The sequence below is a fragment of the Chrysemys picta genome, chromosome 5 (assembly GCF_011386835.1).
Source record: "Chrysemys picta bellii isolate R12L10 chromosome 5, ASM1138683v2, whole genome shotgun sequence".
NCBI lineage: Eukaryota > Metazoa > Chordata > Testudines > Emydidae > Chrysemys > Chrysemys picta.
Window position 1 is genome coordinate 17,584,779 of NC_088795.1, and position 17,250 is coordinate 17,602,028.

A 17,250-nucleotide genomic window follows, 5' to 3' on the forward strand; every position below is an offset into this window, starting at 1 on the left:
GACAACTTCCCTATCCAGAAACGGTGCTTATACATGTGCTTATCCTTGTGCGTATGTTTCATTGCTTGTCTGAATCAGGATGGACTGAAGCACATATTTCAATGTTGTCCCAAGCCAGGTCCTATATTGGTAGCTTAGAAGGGCACACTGTAGACACATCTGAAAGTCTAGAGAGATGCAGTGCAACATAAATACATGATTTTATTTTTTTCCATTTTTTAAATAGTGGCACGGTATTTACATGTCCCTTTGTTTAGCATGTGACTTCCCATCCAGGGCAGACTAAATCTACAGTTTCTCTTTATTCCCCAGGATTTTTCCTAGGATAAATAGAGTGGGTAAGTATTTGGAGTGACAACAGACATATTAGATGTGTAACAAAGTGAGCTATTTCACAGTCATAACAATGATAATCCAGGAAGCAAACACAAAGGAGATTTCTCTTTGACTACAGCTGTGAACAAAAACAATCTTTTTTTGTTTCTTGGCATCTTACCATTTCAGTCAAACTGGATTACATAGTCCAGTTGTTACCAAAAAAAAAAAAAAAAGCAAAAGTAAAAACGACGACTTAAATAACACAGAATTTGATATTATTTGTAATGCAGCCTGTGCAGTGGTTTCACAAGTAGAATTCAAGAAAACAAAAGCAATCAGATTGCTCAACTTAATACAGGAAGTAGTCATCAAGATGGAAATTTAGAGTAACAAAAGGCTACAGTAAAAATATAAGAATGTCTAGAAAAAGGTGGTAAACAGTTGAAAGAAAAAACCAAAACACCTTACTAGAAGATGTAAGATGGTCGCAGCTACATAGTTACTGTATTTTTCTAGTGCCTGAATTTCCTACCACAGCACTGATTCTATTATTACTTTTTTAAAAATATAACTTAGAATGACAACGAGTTTGCCAACCAGCAGCCAACTCAAAAACTTTATGGAAAAACAAAACAAAACAAAAAAATAACTATCATTAAAATGGGGGAGGGGGAGTCCCCACAGCAGCCAGTTTTTTGCTTTTTTTTAATCCAGTCCTATCCCTTCTTGGCAATGCTGACGCAAGCTGAGCTCCTGGCTGTATTCAGCATATTGGGAGTGGAAGTTCTTCTAATGCAGATTTGGGATTCAGCTGGAGGAACGGAAAGCCCTATAATCCAGTACCAAACCATGAAAGTCGTAGTAGCAGCAAGCGCCAACAAAACAAAGAGAAAAATCCCATCCAGGTGTTATGAAATGATTCATACAAGGAATTTTGAGATCTTCAAAGGATTCTGTCATTCCTGTCCTCAATCAATAGCCAAGCGAGTTGTGATTTAACCTGATCTGTCCGATCTGAGAAGGTGCCTGTTTGTTCTTGAGTTAACTTGTTTTTATCTTTGCTGACATGTCTTCTCAATTGACTGCACAGTTCCCATCACTTCGATGCCATTCAGTACACACACAAAATAAACCAAACCGGGTCCCTTCCTAGTCCACATCACACAGTAGCGGCAGGAGCAGCAGGCATCTCATATGTTAAACTCTGCCTAAAAGTGTTGACCTAAAGAGAGAGAGAGAAAGAGTAAATAGCAGCATTCATTACAATGATGCAACTATCCCCAGATAGGCTCAGACTGCCTCCCATAATGCTGACCTCAGTTTTCTGCATTCTTATCACGTGTTCTGGCAGGTTTTCAAGGCCAGACTCTCTCTCTTTCTCTGTTTTGTCTGAGTATAATCAGCACTGGGTGTGTGCATCCCCAGCCATCCATTTGCAGAGTAAGAGCTTTCCCTCCCCAATGGGTTGGCACTAGTCCCATTGAGCTGTTAAGTCTCCCATGATGCACAAGTGAGAAGAAAAACGTGCCTACAGAAGAAGCTAGCTGAACAGCAACCATCTGCTTACATCGGAAACAAAACCATAAAGAACTCTACACTGCAGAATACTCTCTAGTACGCCCACTGGGACCCTAAGAGTGGACAAGAGCAGTAAATGTATTACACCAGAGATGGCCTTATGCTCTGAGGGACCACAAGCGAGGAAGGCAGGTACTGCCAGGGGACATACTGGAGAAAATTGAGTCCTGGGTTCTTTTGCCACTGGAAAGAATTGGGGGTGAGGTGATGGGACTAGAAACAGCTTTAAAAAAAAAAAAAAAAAAAAAAAAAAAACCACACACACAACAACAACCCGCCCACCCCACAACAGGCTTTGTGAGCTTTCCCCTCTGCTTCTAATACCACAGAAACTAGTGTGAGCTATGAGTTGCTGAGGCTGCCAAGCAGTTGCTTATCCTTAAGGTTGGCCCTGCATCGAACGTTACAATAAGGTTATTGCCTAGTTCAACGGTTCTCAAACTGTGGGTCGGGACCCCAAAGTGGGTCACGACCCCGTTTTATTGGGGTCACTAGAGCTGGTGTTACACTGGCCCAGGCTGAACCCCAAGCCTCACTGCCTGGAGCCGAAGCCCGAGATCTTCAGTCCTGGGTGGAGGGATAGCTCAGTGGTTTGAGCATTGGCCTACTAAACCCAGGGTTGTGAATTCAATCCTTGAGAGGGCCACTTAGGGATCTGGGGCAAAATCAGTACTTGGTCCTGCTAGTGAAGGCAGGGGGCTGGACTTGATGACCCTTCAGGGTCCCTTCCAGATCTGGGAGATTATATATTAATAAATGGAGATATACCTATTTATTAATTAATTAAGTTAAGTCATCCATCTTCACATGGAGTTACCCAAAAACTCTCTCTAGGTTTGAGAGCCCAGGTTCAGAATGGGACAATTAACTCAGGCACCTCTGTTTGAAAAACTGAGCTCACAGTATCAGCGAGACAAGCTTTCTAAAACTTCAGAGAGGTTTTTCTAAACTGAGTTGGGCAGGATATCCTAATTTAAAATTAAGCTGCATTCCAAATCCCTTTGGGGCAAGATAAATAAGAAGTGGCTGTACTAATTCTTCCAGAAAATCCAGAAGCTCAGAGACGGTTTTAAGTTGATACTCCGTCCCATCTGTTGAAGCATATAATGTGTCATTTGGTTTTTAACTGTCCGAAGCTAGAATTACATCTCACTCTGTTGATTTATTGATGCCAATAACCTTTGACACAAACCTTAGCATCTTCCATCTGTCTTTTTCAATGTGATTCTCAGGACCTTCGCTCTCATAGGAAGCCATGTAAAGTGCTGCAATCAGAGGGAAGAATGACATATTAGTGCTACTGGCATTTTGAAAATTCACCATTCTCCTACAGTGTCCTGCAGCAAAATAAAATCTCTTCATATTAGCCATCCATCAGATTATGGCTCCATAGTTCCATTACCAAGTACATCGTCACTCACAATTGTATTCAGTCAATACTAACAAAAAGTACATGAGAACAAAGACTATCCTCAGGGAAAAGAAGAAGAGCTGAGGAAACCTAAAACATAGGAAGATAGAAGCGAACACTTGCAAAAGAAAGGTTTGAGCTCAGAGCAATATTGCTTTTTGAACTAAAGGCAGAGTCCCAAATTGTTTTTCTAGCAGCATCCCCTAGGTCAAAACCTTCTTAAAGGCAAAGCAAATACATACACTTTGGATTATGTTTTTGTGGACTTGCTTCCCAATTCTTATTTGTTTTTCCATTACTTAAAAATATTCTTTTATTTTAAAGCAGGAAAAGGGGCCAAAGCCACGTTTCAGAGAACAAACACACTTTCAAAAGGTAACTTTTATTCCCTGTGTTTCTGTGGGTCCACTGTAACTTATAGATCATATTTAGATTTGTGTTCCAGGACTAGGTCGTCCTTCATCAAAGGGATAACTTAACACAGGAAGAGAGTGAGCAATATTTGGCACATAATCATTTGAAAAGCAGAGCACAGTGTATTCCTTACCATCTTCACTGAAGACTGGGACAGTGAGCAAGTACTGTAGGATCTTCCGATCCCTCTCAAACGGACACTCCACTTGCTTCCATGTCATAAACTCACTCACTTGTTTCGCTAACTCCCAAAATTTCTATAAATGGGGAGTGGGGGCAAACAAAAACACAAGATGTATGAATTTTAGCAATGTGCTTGATTGAACATAGATAAATGAATCTGGGTTTAAATTAGGCTAATTTCCAGTCAGACTTTCAAGCAGTAACACAAGAGGAGTGGAAAAACTGAATTTCTGTTCCTGGGGAAATTCCAATATTTAGATATTTATCTTTTGTTCCAAATTGAGACAAAACCCATATTAAAATATCACAACCTTTTGCAGAACAAAGTGTTTAGAAAAAAAGCCACTTTGGAAGTGTCTGGATGTTTCATTTTGACATTTTTGATCCAAACCGAACATTTTGATGTTCCCAAATTCAAATGTTTAGTTTCAGTTTGTTGACTTGAAAAGTTCAGATTTTTCCATCATGGAAAGTTCTGCTAAAATAGATATTTCCACATGTAAAATTCCAGTTTTGACAAAACATCATTTTCCAACAGTAAAATGTTTCATTTAAAAAGTTTTTCGATCAGCCTTGAACACCAGGGCATTCCAGATCATACGATTCAGGTTCAGAAAAGGTTACTGAAACTAATGTGCATCTATGTGCTATAGTATTTCCTACAAGTAGAAAGTATGTGTACATAATATTAATATATTGCGATCATGTATACACGCTCACACCACATGGAGAATTTAAAAAGCAGAACCCCCGAAAGACTGACTTGTACCACGCAGCTAATACAACACTCCACTAAGCAGTGGAATGCAGCAACTAAAAATGGTTGGGAATTAGAATTTCCATTTCATGGGAAATTCTGATGTTTCAAAAAGTTTGTTCCAATTTGGAAAGAAAGGCTGAAACATCAATATTTTCTGCGAAATAAAAGTTTTACTTCTAGTATATTAAAATATATAAATAGTTACATTAATATAATATAATATTTAAGTTTAGATAAAATGAATTGAAACTATCAAAATTGATCATTGTGACTTTTCCATCATCCCTATCTAAAAATTGGCAACATTGACACATTTCTACAAAAATGTTTTGATTTTGACAAATCTGTATTTTTTGACAGAAAAGCATTCTATCAAGATTTCTGACCATCTCTAGTAATAACTGGTACTAAACTTGTGGCCTAATTTTGTTCCCAATGAAAGCAGGATCAAGAACTGGGTTATGTTTTCTGATCAGGGAGTTAAAGGAGTGGCAATTAAGTAATATCCAGTTCTAAATAAAATGTTCTACTCACTTCAAAATTGACATGGCCGTTTGGAAGGCGATTGGCACAGCCCTCGTTGAGAAAGTAAATGTCTTTGATTAAGAGACTGAAGAAAGGTATCACGATCTAAAGAAAGAACAAGAGTCCACCTTCAGTCGGACACAGAATCGAGAAACAACAGTAGTACCACATGTATGAAAAATTAAATCACCTTGTATAAAAACTAAACATCATACTGAAAAGGCAAAGTCTGCAAGTGTTCCTTTCATCTTATGGGCATGCTGCATTTTAGAATACATGAAGTAAAGTCAGTTATCACCCCACTCAGTCTAGTCTCTTTAGTTTCATCTCGGTTCCACCTCCTTTCTTTGTCCCAGACTCCTTCCATCCACTGTGTCTCTGGAAAGCCTCTAGCGCTCTCAGAATTGCAGTTAATCCATCTGTTTTCATGGCCATACTTGTCACCTGAGCACACAATGTACATTCACTACCTCTGGAATGACAGCTGTCTGCCTAACGTGCTCCGTTTCTGTTATAGTGGCCCTCATTAGTTTGACCTTTCCTCACCCATGCTTGCAGACTCTAGAATGTATACATTCAGAGGTACCTCACTTCTTGTTTGTGCATTATAAACAGGTATCTGGATGTTAATGCCCAAGTCAGAATGCTGTGGAGAGCTGAAAAAACACATCAACAGCGATAAAGCCCAAAGAGCTGATGGTAATGTTGCCATATGGAGGTCACTTCTGCAACCAAGGAGGAATATTTTTTCCTATAGATCTGCTCTATGCCCCTCAATCGCCTTTGAAAGTAGGACAAGAAGTAATGGATTTAATTTGCAGCAAGGGAGATTTAGATTAGTTATTAGGAAAAACTGCCTAACTGTAAGGATATTTAAGCACTAGAATAGGCTTTCAAGGGACATTGTGGAATCCTCATCATCGGAGATTTAATAACAGGGTAAACACCTGTCAGGGATCATCTAGGTATATTTGGTCCCGTCTCACAAAAAACAGGTCTCTTCCAGCCCTACATTTCCATCCTTCTATAAGGGCTCCTCTTTCCAACCCAGACAGGATCATATGACTCTGTTTCAGCCAATGGCTAATAAATGGAGCTAGTCAGGAATGATTTCCTGACAGAAAATGCAGTTCCTGAAAAATCAAAACTTTTCCATGGGAAAACTGAACAAAATTGAACTTTGTTGTGGGTCAGTTTGATCCAAATCAGAATATTTCATTTTGTTGAACTAACCCAAAAAGTTTAGTTTTGAAACAATTCAACAGAACTATTTCGCTATGGGGTTCTCGTTCTTTATATTGGGCTGGGCTCCCTGGAGGACTAAATCTGCCATAATACAATACAGATTTCTTTATGACCAAGCTTTCCGTGGCACATCGCTGGAGTCACAAGACTGGGTGCATCAAAGGAGATGTAGGTCTGGCTAGGGAACCTGGCCCATTTGGGAGAATGGTGGCACCAGGGTCCTGAACTAAAGCTCCCATGAAGCCATGCACCACAATGGGGGGGAAAGATTCCGGGTCAATTCAATAAACCAAAATGAAACATTTTGATTTTGGGAATGTCAAAATGTTTTCTTTAGGAAAAAATTTTCTTAAGTTTGATCATAACAGAAATTCTGAACTTTTTTGTCCCAATTTGGGACAAAAACAATAGTGGAAATTTGGAATTTCCAAATTTCACTCAGGTCTACAAATAAATATATAGGAATAAACTCTCTGGATTCCTGAATCTACATAATGTATGCAGGATTTTACACCTTGATTTGTATTCAAACAGGCTCTTAGCTCTCAAAACCCATATTTTATTTTTAAGTGCAAAACATGCATGAGCGAGCAGAACGTATAAGTATCATCCTGCCTTATAGTTAAATTTATTCTATAAGCACGAAGATCGGGTTTATTAATCCTGACATGCAGAGCCAATATTATAAGAAGTTGATGAATTATTTAGTAACTTGCCTCTAAGTGGAGGTAGGTTAGCAAGCTATTTGGCTCCTTTCCAAGAGAAATTCAAGGGATGCAACAAAGGTTCTGCATTAATGTATGTCCAAGTCCTGGTTATTTCTCAAACACTGGTTTATTGCAAAGAGGTTGTATCTTTCTTTGCCTCCATTTCTCAGTAATGTTACAGCTACTCTTGTGTTTCAAGAGAGGATTCTTGGCCTAACCTGATTAGGTCACAAGGATACTTCGTTATTCTTGGCTATTCACACTAATGAACCCCAGCAAGGCACCTTTAAAGCTGAACTGGTAAAGGTCATGCAGAGAAGAGACGTTTAGAAGAATGTCTAGATTCATGCTTGCGTTCCCCATTTTGACTCGAGTTGACTAGTGGACTAGAAATGCTAGTCTAGACATTCCAAACACAAACATTTGGGGTTTAGGACACAAGTGTTTGTGGTTTACCCTAGGCAGAGTCAAACACTGGAACAGGGTAATCTTTACACAATTTCCATCCCGCCTGCCCAAATCCCCATTTCAAAACAAGAGAAGAGGAAAGTAAAACTGAATAATACGCAATACAATGGCAGCAATTTCTTCCTATACTCATTCATCTAAGGCATTATTATTAAAATTAATCCTTCTGGATCTTATTATGCTACTGACCACTCTGATCCTGCAAGGCTGACCCACATGGACAAACGTGGCCATGCAAAATCAGTGAGGGAACTGGGCTTCGATATGATCTATATGGGTGGACATGTGCATAGGAGGACCCGGACCAGCATTATAATCCCACTGAGATCAGTCGGACTATTTGTGGAGTACAGCACTTCTTAATATGAACACAAATAAAATCCCATGGGATCTGAAACAGTTTTTTGTTTTTACCAAAGCCCAAGGATACACAGCACTTTAAAACAGCTACAATGGTACTAAGCAGGGAGCAAACTTTCTGTCTAACACATCTTTGACCCAGGGCAATATGTGAAAGATACACCGAGCTTTTCCCTCCAGTGTCTTTCATCCAAAAAGCCTCAGTCCATCTAACTGCTTGCACTCTCATCCTGTTTTTTTGTTTGTTTGTTATTTTGCTGCAAAGAATCTCTCAAAAATTGATCCTTTTGTAAAGCAGAATGAAGAGGAATTAAAAAAAAAACAGCAGCAGTGTAAAATGGATATTTGTGTCTGCCACTGCAGGCAAAACAGAGACGGCAAGACAGACGTGTAGATAGAAATCATTTTCTTCATGGGGTTTTTAAGTTGTTTAAAAAAATATTAAATAAGCCACTTTTTAAAAGAATAAGAGTAAAGCCTGTTGTGCATCCACTAGCCCAGTGGTTCTCAAACTGTGGGTCGGGACCTCAAAGTGGGTAGGGCTGGCTTAGACTTGCTGGGAGGCCCAGGGCTGAAGCCCAAGCCCCACCACTTGGGGCCAAAGCTGAAGCCCAAAGGCTGCAGCCCTGGGTGTCGGGACTCAGGTCACAGGCCCCCTGCCTGGGTCTGAAGCCCTTGGGCTTTGGTCTCCCCCTCCCAGGTGGCAGGACTCAGGTGGGCTCAGGCTTCAGTCCCCCCTCCTGGGGTCGTGAGAACCCCTGCATTAGACTATTATTTATTTTTCTCATGTTTACCAGTCCCTATGGGGCACTCATCAAAATTTCCACTTTCTTTCTGCCTGTTCAAGACCTACATTAACATGAATCTGACTCTCTTAGTGTATATCCCGCATGCAAATAGCATGGAATGCCTTCAAGAGAGCCTTCTGCCTCCAAAACCTATGACATTTCTCAGGGCTCTTCAGGTTCAGACTAGTCACCTTTGTACTAGCATTCATTGCTTGCAGATATGCAGATATGCTAACTGGCTTTTCCTGGAGGTGCTGGTACCGAAAGGTCCTCTCCCAGATCTCCTTCCCTTCCACAGAAACACTGGTGTCCAGAGGAATAGGGGAATGGAAGAAAAATCACTGGGGGCAATTAAAAAAAAAAAAAAAAGTATAGTGTATGAAATGCTCATGAAAGGAGTCAGATTGAAACTCCTTGAGACTGAATTTCATCTAGAGGGTGGCACACAGCATGAGTGGCACCAGTGCACGTTTCCTCACACTGCCCCACTATTGCTCCTTGGCTCTGATCTGGAAGGACCAACAAATAAGGACAACATAGTAGCTCAGCCACTCTTCCTTTCAAACCTTGGCTTTTCCACCTAGACTGCTGACAATGGAACCAAAGTGCCATTCGTGATGTTCTCTCGGATGTAGGCACCTACCCACTGGGACCTGTGCTGAGACCACTAATCCTACTTCATTTAGGATATGAAGATAGTAACCCCTTTCAGTCAGTACGAACCTGGACTGGGCTTCCAGTTGAAATCATGAGGTGAAAGGATCTTTATCCCAAGCTCTCTAACCCTGTAAGATTTCCCATTTCTTTCCCTGTTCTGTTCTCAGATACCATACCAGAGGATAAAGTCTTGTTCTTGGTGATCCACTACACAAGCCTCATGGGAGGACAGAGACCCAATGTTGAGGCACATATTTTAAAGGAAGCTGACTGAGGTTGGTGCCTTAGAATTTGAATAGCTCAAGAACAGCTCACCACATAGCAAACGGACAGTAATGAAATGTGCTTGTTAATCTAAGTGATTCACGAACTACCTTCTCTCTGTTGCTATGCGCCGTCAAGGACCTCTGAGCTGCTCCACGCAGAGCGGTTCGGTAATTGTAAAAATTGCTAGAAGGGTCCATCTGATGCTAGAAGTGGGAAGAAATGTAAATAATGACCTTCGGAAATTTAGTGCCAATACATGTACAGTGCTTTTCACTAGAGAGGCTACGTTTAGAACCCAAGATGTCTATTGAATTGCATCACAAATGCCATCTTTAAAGTACAGCTAAAACAAATCTACTGCTCTGTGAGATCCTTACACATGGAAACTCACTTTTAAAGAGTGCCCAGTGAGCAAGTACAAATCAGGCTTTCATAGAAGCAATACTGTGCATCAGTCAGACTTGTCACACTTCCTCCCAAAAAAACACCTGTACTATCAACTCAAATTCCAAGGCTAAAATTCTGCTCTCAGAGCCATACAATGGGTCTCAAATCAGGAGACCAATATTCGGCTCTTCCAGTGTGTGTAACTTGCTGTGAGATTAATAGGAGTTGCACACATGTACTGAGAGTCACATTTTCTACCATACAAATTGTTTGAAAAATCTCAACTGGATTGCCAATTAATTCAAGATAGTTAACACATTGGTAACAGCAAATCTGAATCCCTAGGGTAGCACACAAATTTGTAACCTAGAATGCTCATGTTGCCCTCTACAAATGTGTTAGCTACCTTGAGTTCGTTAGCAGTCAATGAACTTGAGATACAAAAAACCTCCCAACTCTAGTGTACACACACCCTTAAGGGTTAAATTCTACCATTCAGATTTGAAAGCAGAATTTTTCTTGGTTTATTTACTCTCCCACCACAACCCTATTGCACACCTCTAAGCTAAGAAGAATTACCCACAATTTCAAGTCCCAATTGAAAACATTTCAACTAGTTCCAGTTGGCAAGTAGGTTTTGCAATAAAACTGCAACGTATATTGAGCGGCTGGCTCTTCTAAACCCAAAAGGGACCTAGCAGGAATTAACAGAGGCCAGAAGTCAGTTGAAGGACTCCAACAGAGTGCATGAATTTGCATAGGGACATGCACACATAAAATTTCATTCAATATCCAATAGGACAAGACCCAGTAAGACTCACAAGACAAACCTACTGTTGACAGCAGTGTGACCGCGTATAAGTTAAACATACCTCAAGAATGTCAAATTTGGCCGTCTTGACTTTTGCCCAGGTCTTCTTTAGCCGGGAGACCGGACTCATGTTCATACCAGCTTTATAAGAGAAAGACAATTTAAAAATTTAATAGAACAAAACTAGTGTAAGAAAAACAAAGTAACTAAGATTCAAAGTAATTCTACAATGAAAGTGCTATTAACAAAAGAAGGCTTTTCATAGGAGATATAGCCATTTCTAGGTATTTTTACTACCAATATATTTACAGTATAATAGAAACAGCAGTACCCATCAATTCTACATGTTATTGATAGATCTTTATTTTTCCCTGTCTGGCTGGGGATGGGTTCCATGTATTTTAACCCCAGACCATGTCCAATAAGGGAAGGAGATTAATAAAAGGTATCCCATTATGATACTTTGGGATGAGAGTTTACTAAAAAAGTGGGTGATGAGAGCTGAAAAGTTACAGTGTAAAAATTGAGGACAACCTCATTATTCTCCTTAAAGTGTGGTCAGTAAATTTTCTGAATACAAGTCTGTGGGCTTCTATTGCATGCAATGCAGTCATCAAGCCAAGCAACATCAGCTACGTCGTACAGAACAGATAGACCTCTCACTGGAAATCTAGAAGTAGGGGCTGCCCATGCTACATCTCACCTCCCCTATGCAGATGCAATGAGGCTAAGTGAAGGGTCACCTTTATACTCTTTCAATATATAGGGTATCTTTGACTATTATATACAATGGTCAGTGGAGCCTGAGACGACGACAACTCCTCCTGAAGTCAACAGGAATTTTGAGTTACTTCAAAATGGGGATAGGTTCAACCCCACTACTCCAAACACTTGAGCATAAAAATAATTTTACACCTATAAGTAATACCATTGATCAGGAGGATTAGGACCATTGCCAAGAACCCAGTATGCTCCAGGGAATGGGGCTGGAAGGTACTGAGCTTTTTGAAGCATATATCATCCAATGAGTCTTTTAAACACTAAGTCATCTCTCTCGTCCTCTCTTTTTAACGGTGTAATTGAAGGTAACGGTAGCTTGAACTAGAACACTTTTCCAATCTTTTATAAATGTATAATATAACAAAGATATTTATCTACTCTCCATCATTTCCTTCCCTTCCCACCCTGCTGGGTACTGTAACTAGAGAATAGGCTCCCATATTTAAGCATCCAAATGATGATTTTTTTTTAAGCTTTAGATTAAAGACAAGGAAAAACTCTCCCATAAATCCCCAGCCTTTATACTCACAAATAATCGCCATTAAGGAGTTAAAGTTGCCAATGTTAAAACACTCCCTGGCCACGTCAATGAAATATTCTATCATTCTTGCTCTGTGCTTCTTCTTCACAGGCTGCGAGACACAAATAATAGTGTTATTCTTTAGCAGGAAAGGGAGACCTCCGTTGGACTCCAAAAAGGGATGACACTATTGTTAAACATCTCTTCTGTAGGTGCTGCAACTTCACACTGTGTTCTACAAATAGAGCAAGTGGCATTTCTTACTCCAAAACACTTCTGAGAGGAGAAAGACAAACCAAAGGAGTTAAGGAACTTCAGGACAGTGAGGGCCTGGGGAATTATTGGAGAAGGAGCCTTATGAAGGATTTGTGGATGGGAGGTATCTAAAGAAGAGAGAAGGTGGTTGATAAACAAGATGGGACAGAGGCTCTTCTAGGCATAAAGGAGAACATATGATGGTGGGGGTGTAGGAGAGTGGGAGAAAGCCAAAGGGAGAGTAATGAAGCTAATGATGCTTCATAGTTTCAAAAACAGAAAATTGTTGTGTGCGAAGGAAAGGGACTTGCTCACCATGCAGATTTCTGTAGCAACTAAGTAGCTGAGTCTGTTAAACCATTCTACATAGGCTTCCAGGTTACGGGTCTTCTTTCGATCAGCGTAACAGCTCTGAAGAAAGAAAGGGAAAACACAACCTTGTTAACTTATTCTGCATTCTTCCTTGAGAGAGTGAGATTCCTAATCTGTAACCTGGCCACCTTAAACTTTCACCCAGTCATAAGGTAAAAGTAGGGTCAATCGCCAAAGAAAACTCAAGGAGATGCAGAAAAGTGGTGTTGGTGATTCAGCAGGTGACATTTCTCGGAGGCCTTGATTCAGAAAAGCACATGTGCAGGTAGGTGCTCAACGTCAAGCACTTGCTTATGTCCCATTGAAGCACTTTGCTGAATCAGGACTAAAGCAATGCTGAATCATAATGCAAGGGGACACTGTGGTGCTGGATTTTGAATGAGATAAAATTGAGTCCTGACCACTCATTTGGCATGTCAATTCCAGCGTCTAAGCCCAACCAGCAGATTACATTCTGCCTTCTTAAAATTCTCCCAGTAATTTCAGCTGGAGTCTTATTCTTCCTTTCCTGTTCTGTGCTGTGCTATTAGGTAGTGCATTGGAACAGTTCCCACAATTCATCCCAGAGGGTCTGAGTAGCAGTGGGTGGAGAGATTTTCATTATCTATAGAAAAGCATTTCAGAATCCCAGCTGGATAAAAGCTATTATATTCTGTTTGCCACATTTGAGGAGAACAGGTAATTACAGTACAAATTACATGGCACAGTCAACATGCGGATCATAAGCATCTCCGGAACATGAACGAAAGAGGTAACAGCTCCAGCACAGTTAGTTAAAAGCACTTTGTCCTTGCCCTTCATTCTATAACTCAGAATTCTCTTCAATACATCTTGTACTGTAGCTGCAAAAAGGACTGCAATTTGACCTTCCTCGGTTTGTTTCAAATAGCTCAATTTCCTAAAAGGACAGGAGGGGAATAATGGATGGGGCAAGCGTCAAGGTTGAAATGCATCTCATCTTGGCTATAGACCACGGAACGGATGGTCACGAGAAACCATTCCCAGGGCTAGATCCTCAGCTGGTGTAAAAATCACTGAAATCAATTTAAGTGAATGGGAGTTTGTTTGCCTGAGCAAAGACGGAACAGGAGCTGGATTTGCTCCCTAAATGGACAATGATTCACACAAAGTAAAACCCGAAAGCGGATATTTTTTAAAAGTTCAGCTATCAAGCATATTCATGCTGATATCTATCTAGAGTTAAGAGTATTCTAACTATCCTGTATAGTGCTTACGGGTCAGTATAGGATACCATTCCAGTTCTACAACTGTTCTCGTTCCCCTCCATTCACCTGGTCATTGTCTAGGGGATCCTTTTGTACAAACGCCTGGACGAATTCTTCTGGTCCAATGTAATTGAGCCTCTCCTACATTTAAAAAAAAATGAAAGCAAGCAATCATTTCCTCTGCCAATTTGTATTTCAAACAGAAGCAAAAAGTAGGCAGAATAAAATTGTGGTTGGAAAATACATATATGAATGACCTGGCAACAACTTACCAGCTCTATGTGAGTCAGCTGCTGGGCTAACATGTAAGGGTCATTGCAGACAGTGATTATGTCCCTCTGTATGGACTGAGGTTTGGTCTTCAGGACTGTCAGTCGATCTGTGGATGTTGCATTGATTTTTGCAAGTACTTCTTCATACTGGCTAAGAGAGGCAAGTTTTCGGATCAGGCTCTGGATGATTTGCTGTACGTTCTTCCGATACATCTGCCATGACACAAGACAAGCAAAGGATATTCCCAGAATATGAAAGGCTATTAAATTCCTGATGGCACTAAGATAGCTTCGTTCTGATGGATATTCATTATCAACTTAGAAACTCACAGAACCAAGTGTATTCTTACAGCAACCACTGCCAAATCAGTACATTAAAGAGCATGCATTTAACATGTAGTCCTTGGGAGCGCTTAATTTAAGGTTTGATTGCTTTAGGGATTCAGTGGTGTTCTCACCAGTCCAAGCCACAACAGAAAGGGAAAGTACCTTTCACCAACAGTGTAAAATGAAGCATTGTCCATCTGGGTAAAATACCATCTCCCACTGTTTAAGGCAGTAAGGAAAAAACCTAATCCAGGAGTTTAAAGTGTAGTCATTCTATGATGCTACGGACCTAATTCTATTTTCTCTGGTGTAAATCAAGACTAATCCCATGAAGTCTAGGTCTGCTCCTATTAATGTCAAGAGGAGTCTTTGCCATTGGCCTCAGTGGAAGCAGTTTGCAAATCTACATACAGAGCTTTGCACAGGTCTTTAACATCAGTCGGGGAAATTAATCCACAGTTGAGCTAACAATAATTACAAAATGGCAGTCATATCTTCATTCACAGCTTAGTGAACGTCTCTCCGCTAAAAGGCAGGGGGTGATACGCCTGCTAAATTACTCTGATACTCTACAAAACACTGCCATCCCAGCGCCGCCCAGCCCCCCCGAAACACCTCTCCCCGCGCTGCCCGCCCCGCAGAAACAAACCCTCCTTCCCCAGCGCCGCCCCACCAAAACAGCGGTATTGAACCTTTGTAATATGTTATAGCGGGCTCGTAAGGTAGTATAATTAAGGTAAAAGAAAAATGTCTTTTTGCTAGAAGTAGAATAAGATCTTCCCACCACTTTGTAATCAATTGCCCTGTTGAATGAATGATGTATGAATGAGGAAGGCATGGAAGGCAGGCACCTCCAGACAGCTGCAACCCTTGGAGAGGGGATGGGAGCCAGACCAGATCAGTAGACCAGGTCAGCCACAAACTCACTGCTCGCCGGCTCACCTGCACCCCCGTCCCCACTACCCTCCCGCTCGCCTCCTTAGCCTCCCTCCCTCACCCGCCGCTTGCCTACTCACCCCCCATGGGCCACACAGTGAGCCCACACGGGCCGCATGTTGTGCAGGCCTGTTACGGGTGAAACCGCATTATATCGAACTTGCTTTGATCCGCCAGAGTGCGCAGCCCCGCCCCCCCGGAGCGCTGCTTTACCGTGTTATATCCGAATTCGTGTTATATCGGGGTAGAGGTGTATTTACCTTAAACCATGGAATATACATGATTTAACTAGAAACATAACTTTTTAAAAAAAACAGTCCATTTGTCAGTCTAATCACAGCTCAGTTTCCTCTCACCCAGTTGCGTATAAGACAGTTGATGAGTTTTTGTAGTGTGACTTTTGATTCTGCATTTAAAAAAAGGCCTTATTAAGTTCCCTCACCACACACATAAATAGCATGATCACATATGGAAGACTTACGTAAAACAGAAAGAGCTATACACATACTTTCTGTGCTACACAATAACAAGACAAATGCTTTGCAACTCTCAGCCACTCAGCATATTTGAACTTTCCACATATATATCACCCCTTGGGCAATATACAAGTTTTATTTCAATTCATCAACCACATTGCTGACTTGTCTCTCCGCTCATAAGTTATGCAGCAACCCAAGTTGTGAAAAATAAGATTACTCTCATAACTCATGTTGTTCTGTGTCTCAGTTTTTCTGCAGGGCCCTTTTAAATATAATGGCACCATCACATTTTGGACCACTACTACTGAGTCTGTTATGGAACAATGAAGGGAGGAATCAAGCCTCGAAACAAAGGGATAATGTTGATATTGATTTATTTATTTTTAGAAAGTTTTGAGGGTTTGGGATTGTGATGGATATGGAGCCTTCCACCTTTAGGTCACCTGCTTATAGCTCGTCTACACGGATAGTGACTGAAAGTCATTACTTTCTGATGGATGTTTGATGGTGTACATAAAGTGAGTTTGTGTTGTCAATCTAGATACAAGATATGGTAGGAAAAAAAAGGTCAATGCAACTCGGGGCTACAAATGTAGAGGCATCACATTTGGGGTAATAGCCCCCTTCACACATGGCTCTCGTGAGACTGCACATGCTCATGAAGTATTCTATCATAAAGAAACTGCAAACTGGACAGAGACCAGAAAGAAATCTATTAGAAACTGGAGGGAATGACCCATGAGGAAAGATTAAAAGAGCTAAAAGGACACAGTTTTTCCAATGATGATGGGAGCGTTAACAGTCTAGAAATACTTGATGAGTGTAAAATCCAAGGAAGGAGAGGGGTAGATGTAGGAACAATAGAATGAAATTATGAAAGACAAAACTGAGGCTCAATATCATGACAAACCTAATGATAGGGAGCTCTAGTAGTCTGATGAATAATCTTGCAAAGGAAATGGAACAAACCTTACTCGTTTGCACATTTTGAACGAGACTGGATGAAAACCTCTAATAAATGTAGAACAGGGAACAATCCTATACCAGCAGGGATATGGCCTAAGCCTATTAAGTCGAGTCCATTTCTAGATCCTATGGTTCAGTCCCTAGTGGATAAATATCCACATCCCAAGATCCACTGCTGCAATCAGCATTCATTAGTATCTTCATCCACAGGAGCCAACTTTTTTCTGCGCCAGTGGGT

At 40.8% G+C, this 17,250-nt stretch overlaps 1 protein-coding gene across 13 annotated transcripts in view; it reads right to left on the minus strand.

Annotated features, from left to right (window-relative positions):
• Nucleotides 1-176: 176 nt before the first annotated feature.
• The window catches only part of RASGEF1B (RasGEF domain family member 1B), a 349,710-nt gene continuing 332,636 nt past the window's right edge, over nt 177-17,250 (minus strand). For 7 of the 13 annotated variants that reach the window (XM_065596028.1, XM_065596029.1, XM_042856387.2 and 4 more), the window contains 10 exons: nt 14,305-14,517; nt 14,099-14,173; nt 12,750-12,845; nt 12,189-12,291; nt 10,941-11,020; nt 9,789-9,884; nt 5,199-5,294; nt 3,855-3,978; nt 3,089-3,161; nt 177-1,540 (listed from right to left, as the gene is read on the minus strand). In XM_065596028.1, the coding sequence (XP_065452100.1) occupies nt 1,516-1,540; nt 3,089-3,161; nt 3,855-3,978; nt 5,199-5,294; nt 9,789-9,884; nt 10,941-11,020; nt 12,189-12,291; nt 12,750-12,845; nt 14,099-14,173; nt 14,305-14,517 (981 nt within the window). In that variant the 3' untranslated portion in view covers nt 177-1,515. Of the gene's footprint in view, nt 1,541-3,088; nt 3,162-3,854; nt 3,979-5,198; nt 5,295-9,785; nt 9,885-10,940; nt 11,021-12,188; nt 12,292-12,749; nt 12,846-14,098; nt 14,174-14,304; nt 14,518-17,250 lie in introns of all 13 variants that reach the window. The other 6 variants (XM_065596027.1, XM_008165683.4, XM_042856385.2 and 3 more) reach the window with 1 other exon arrangement.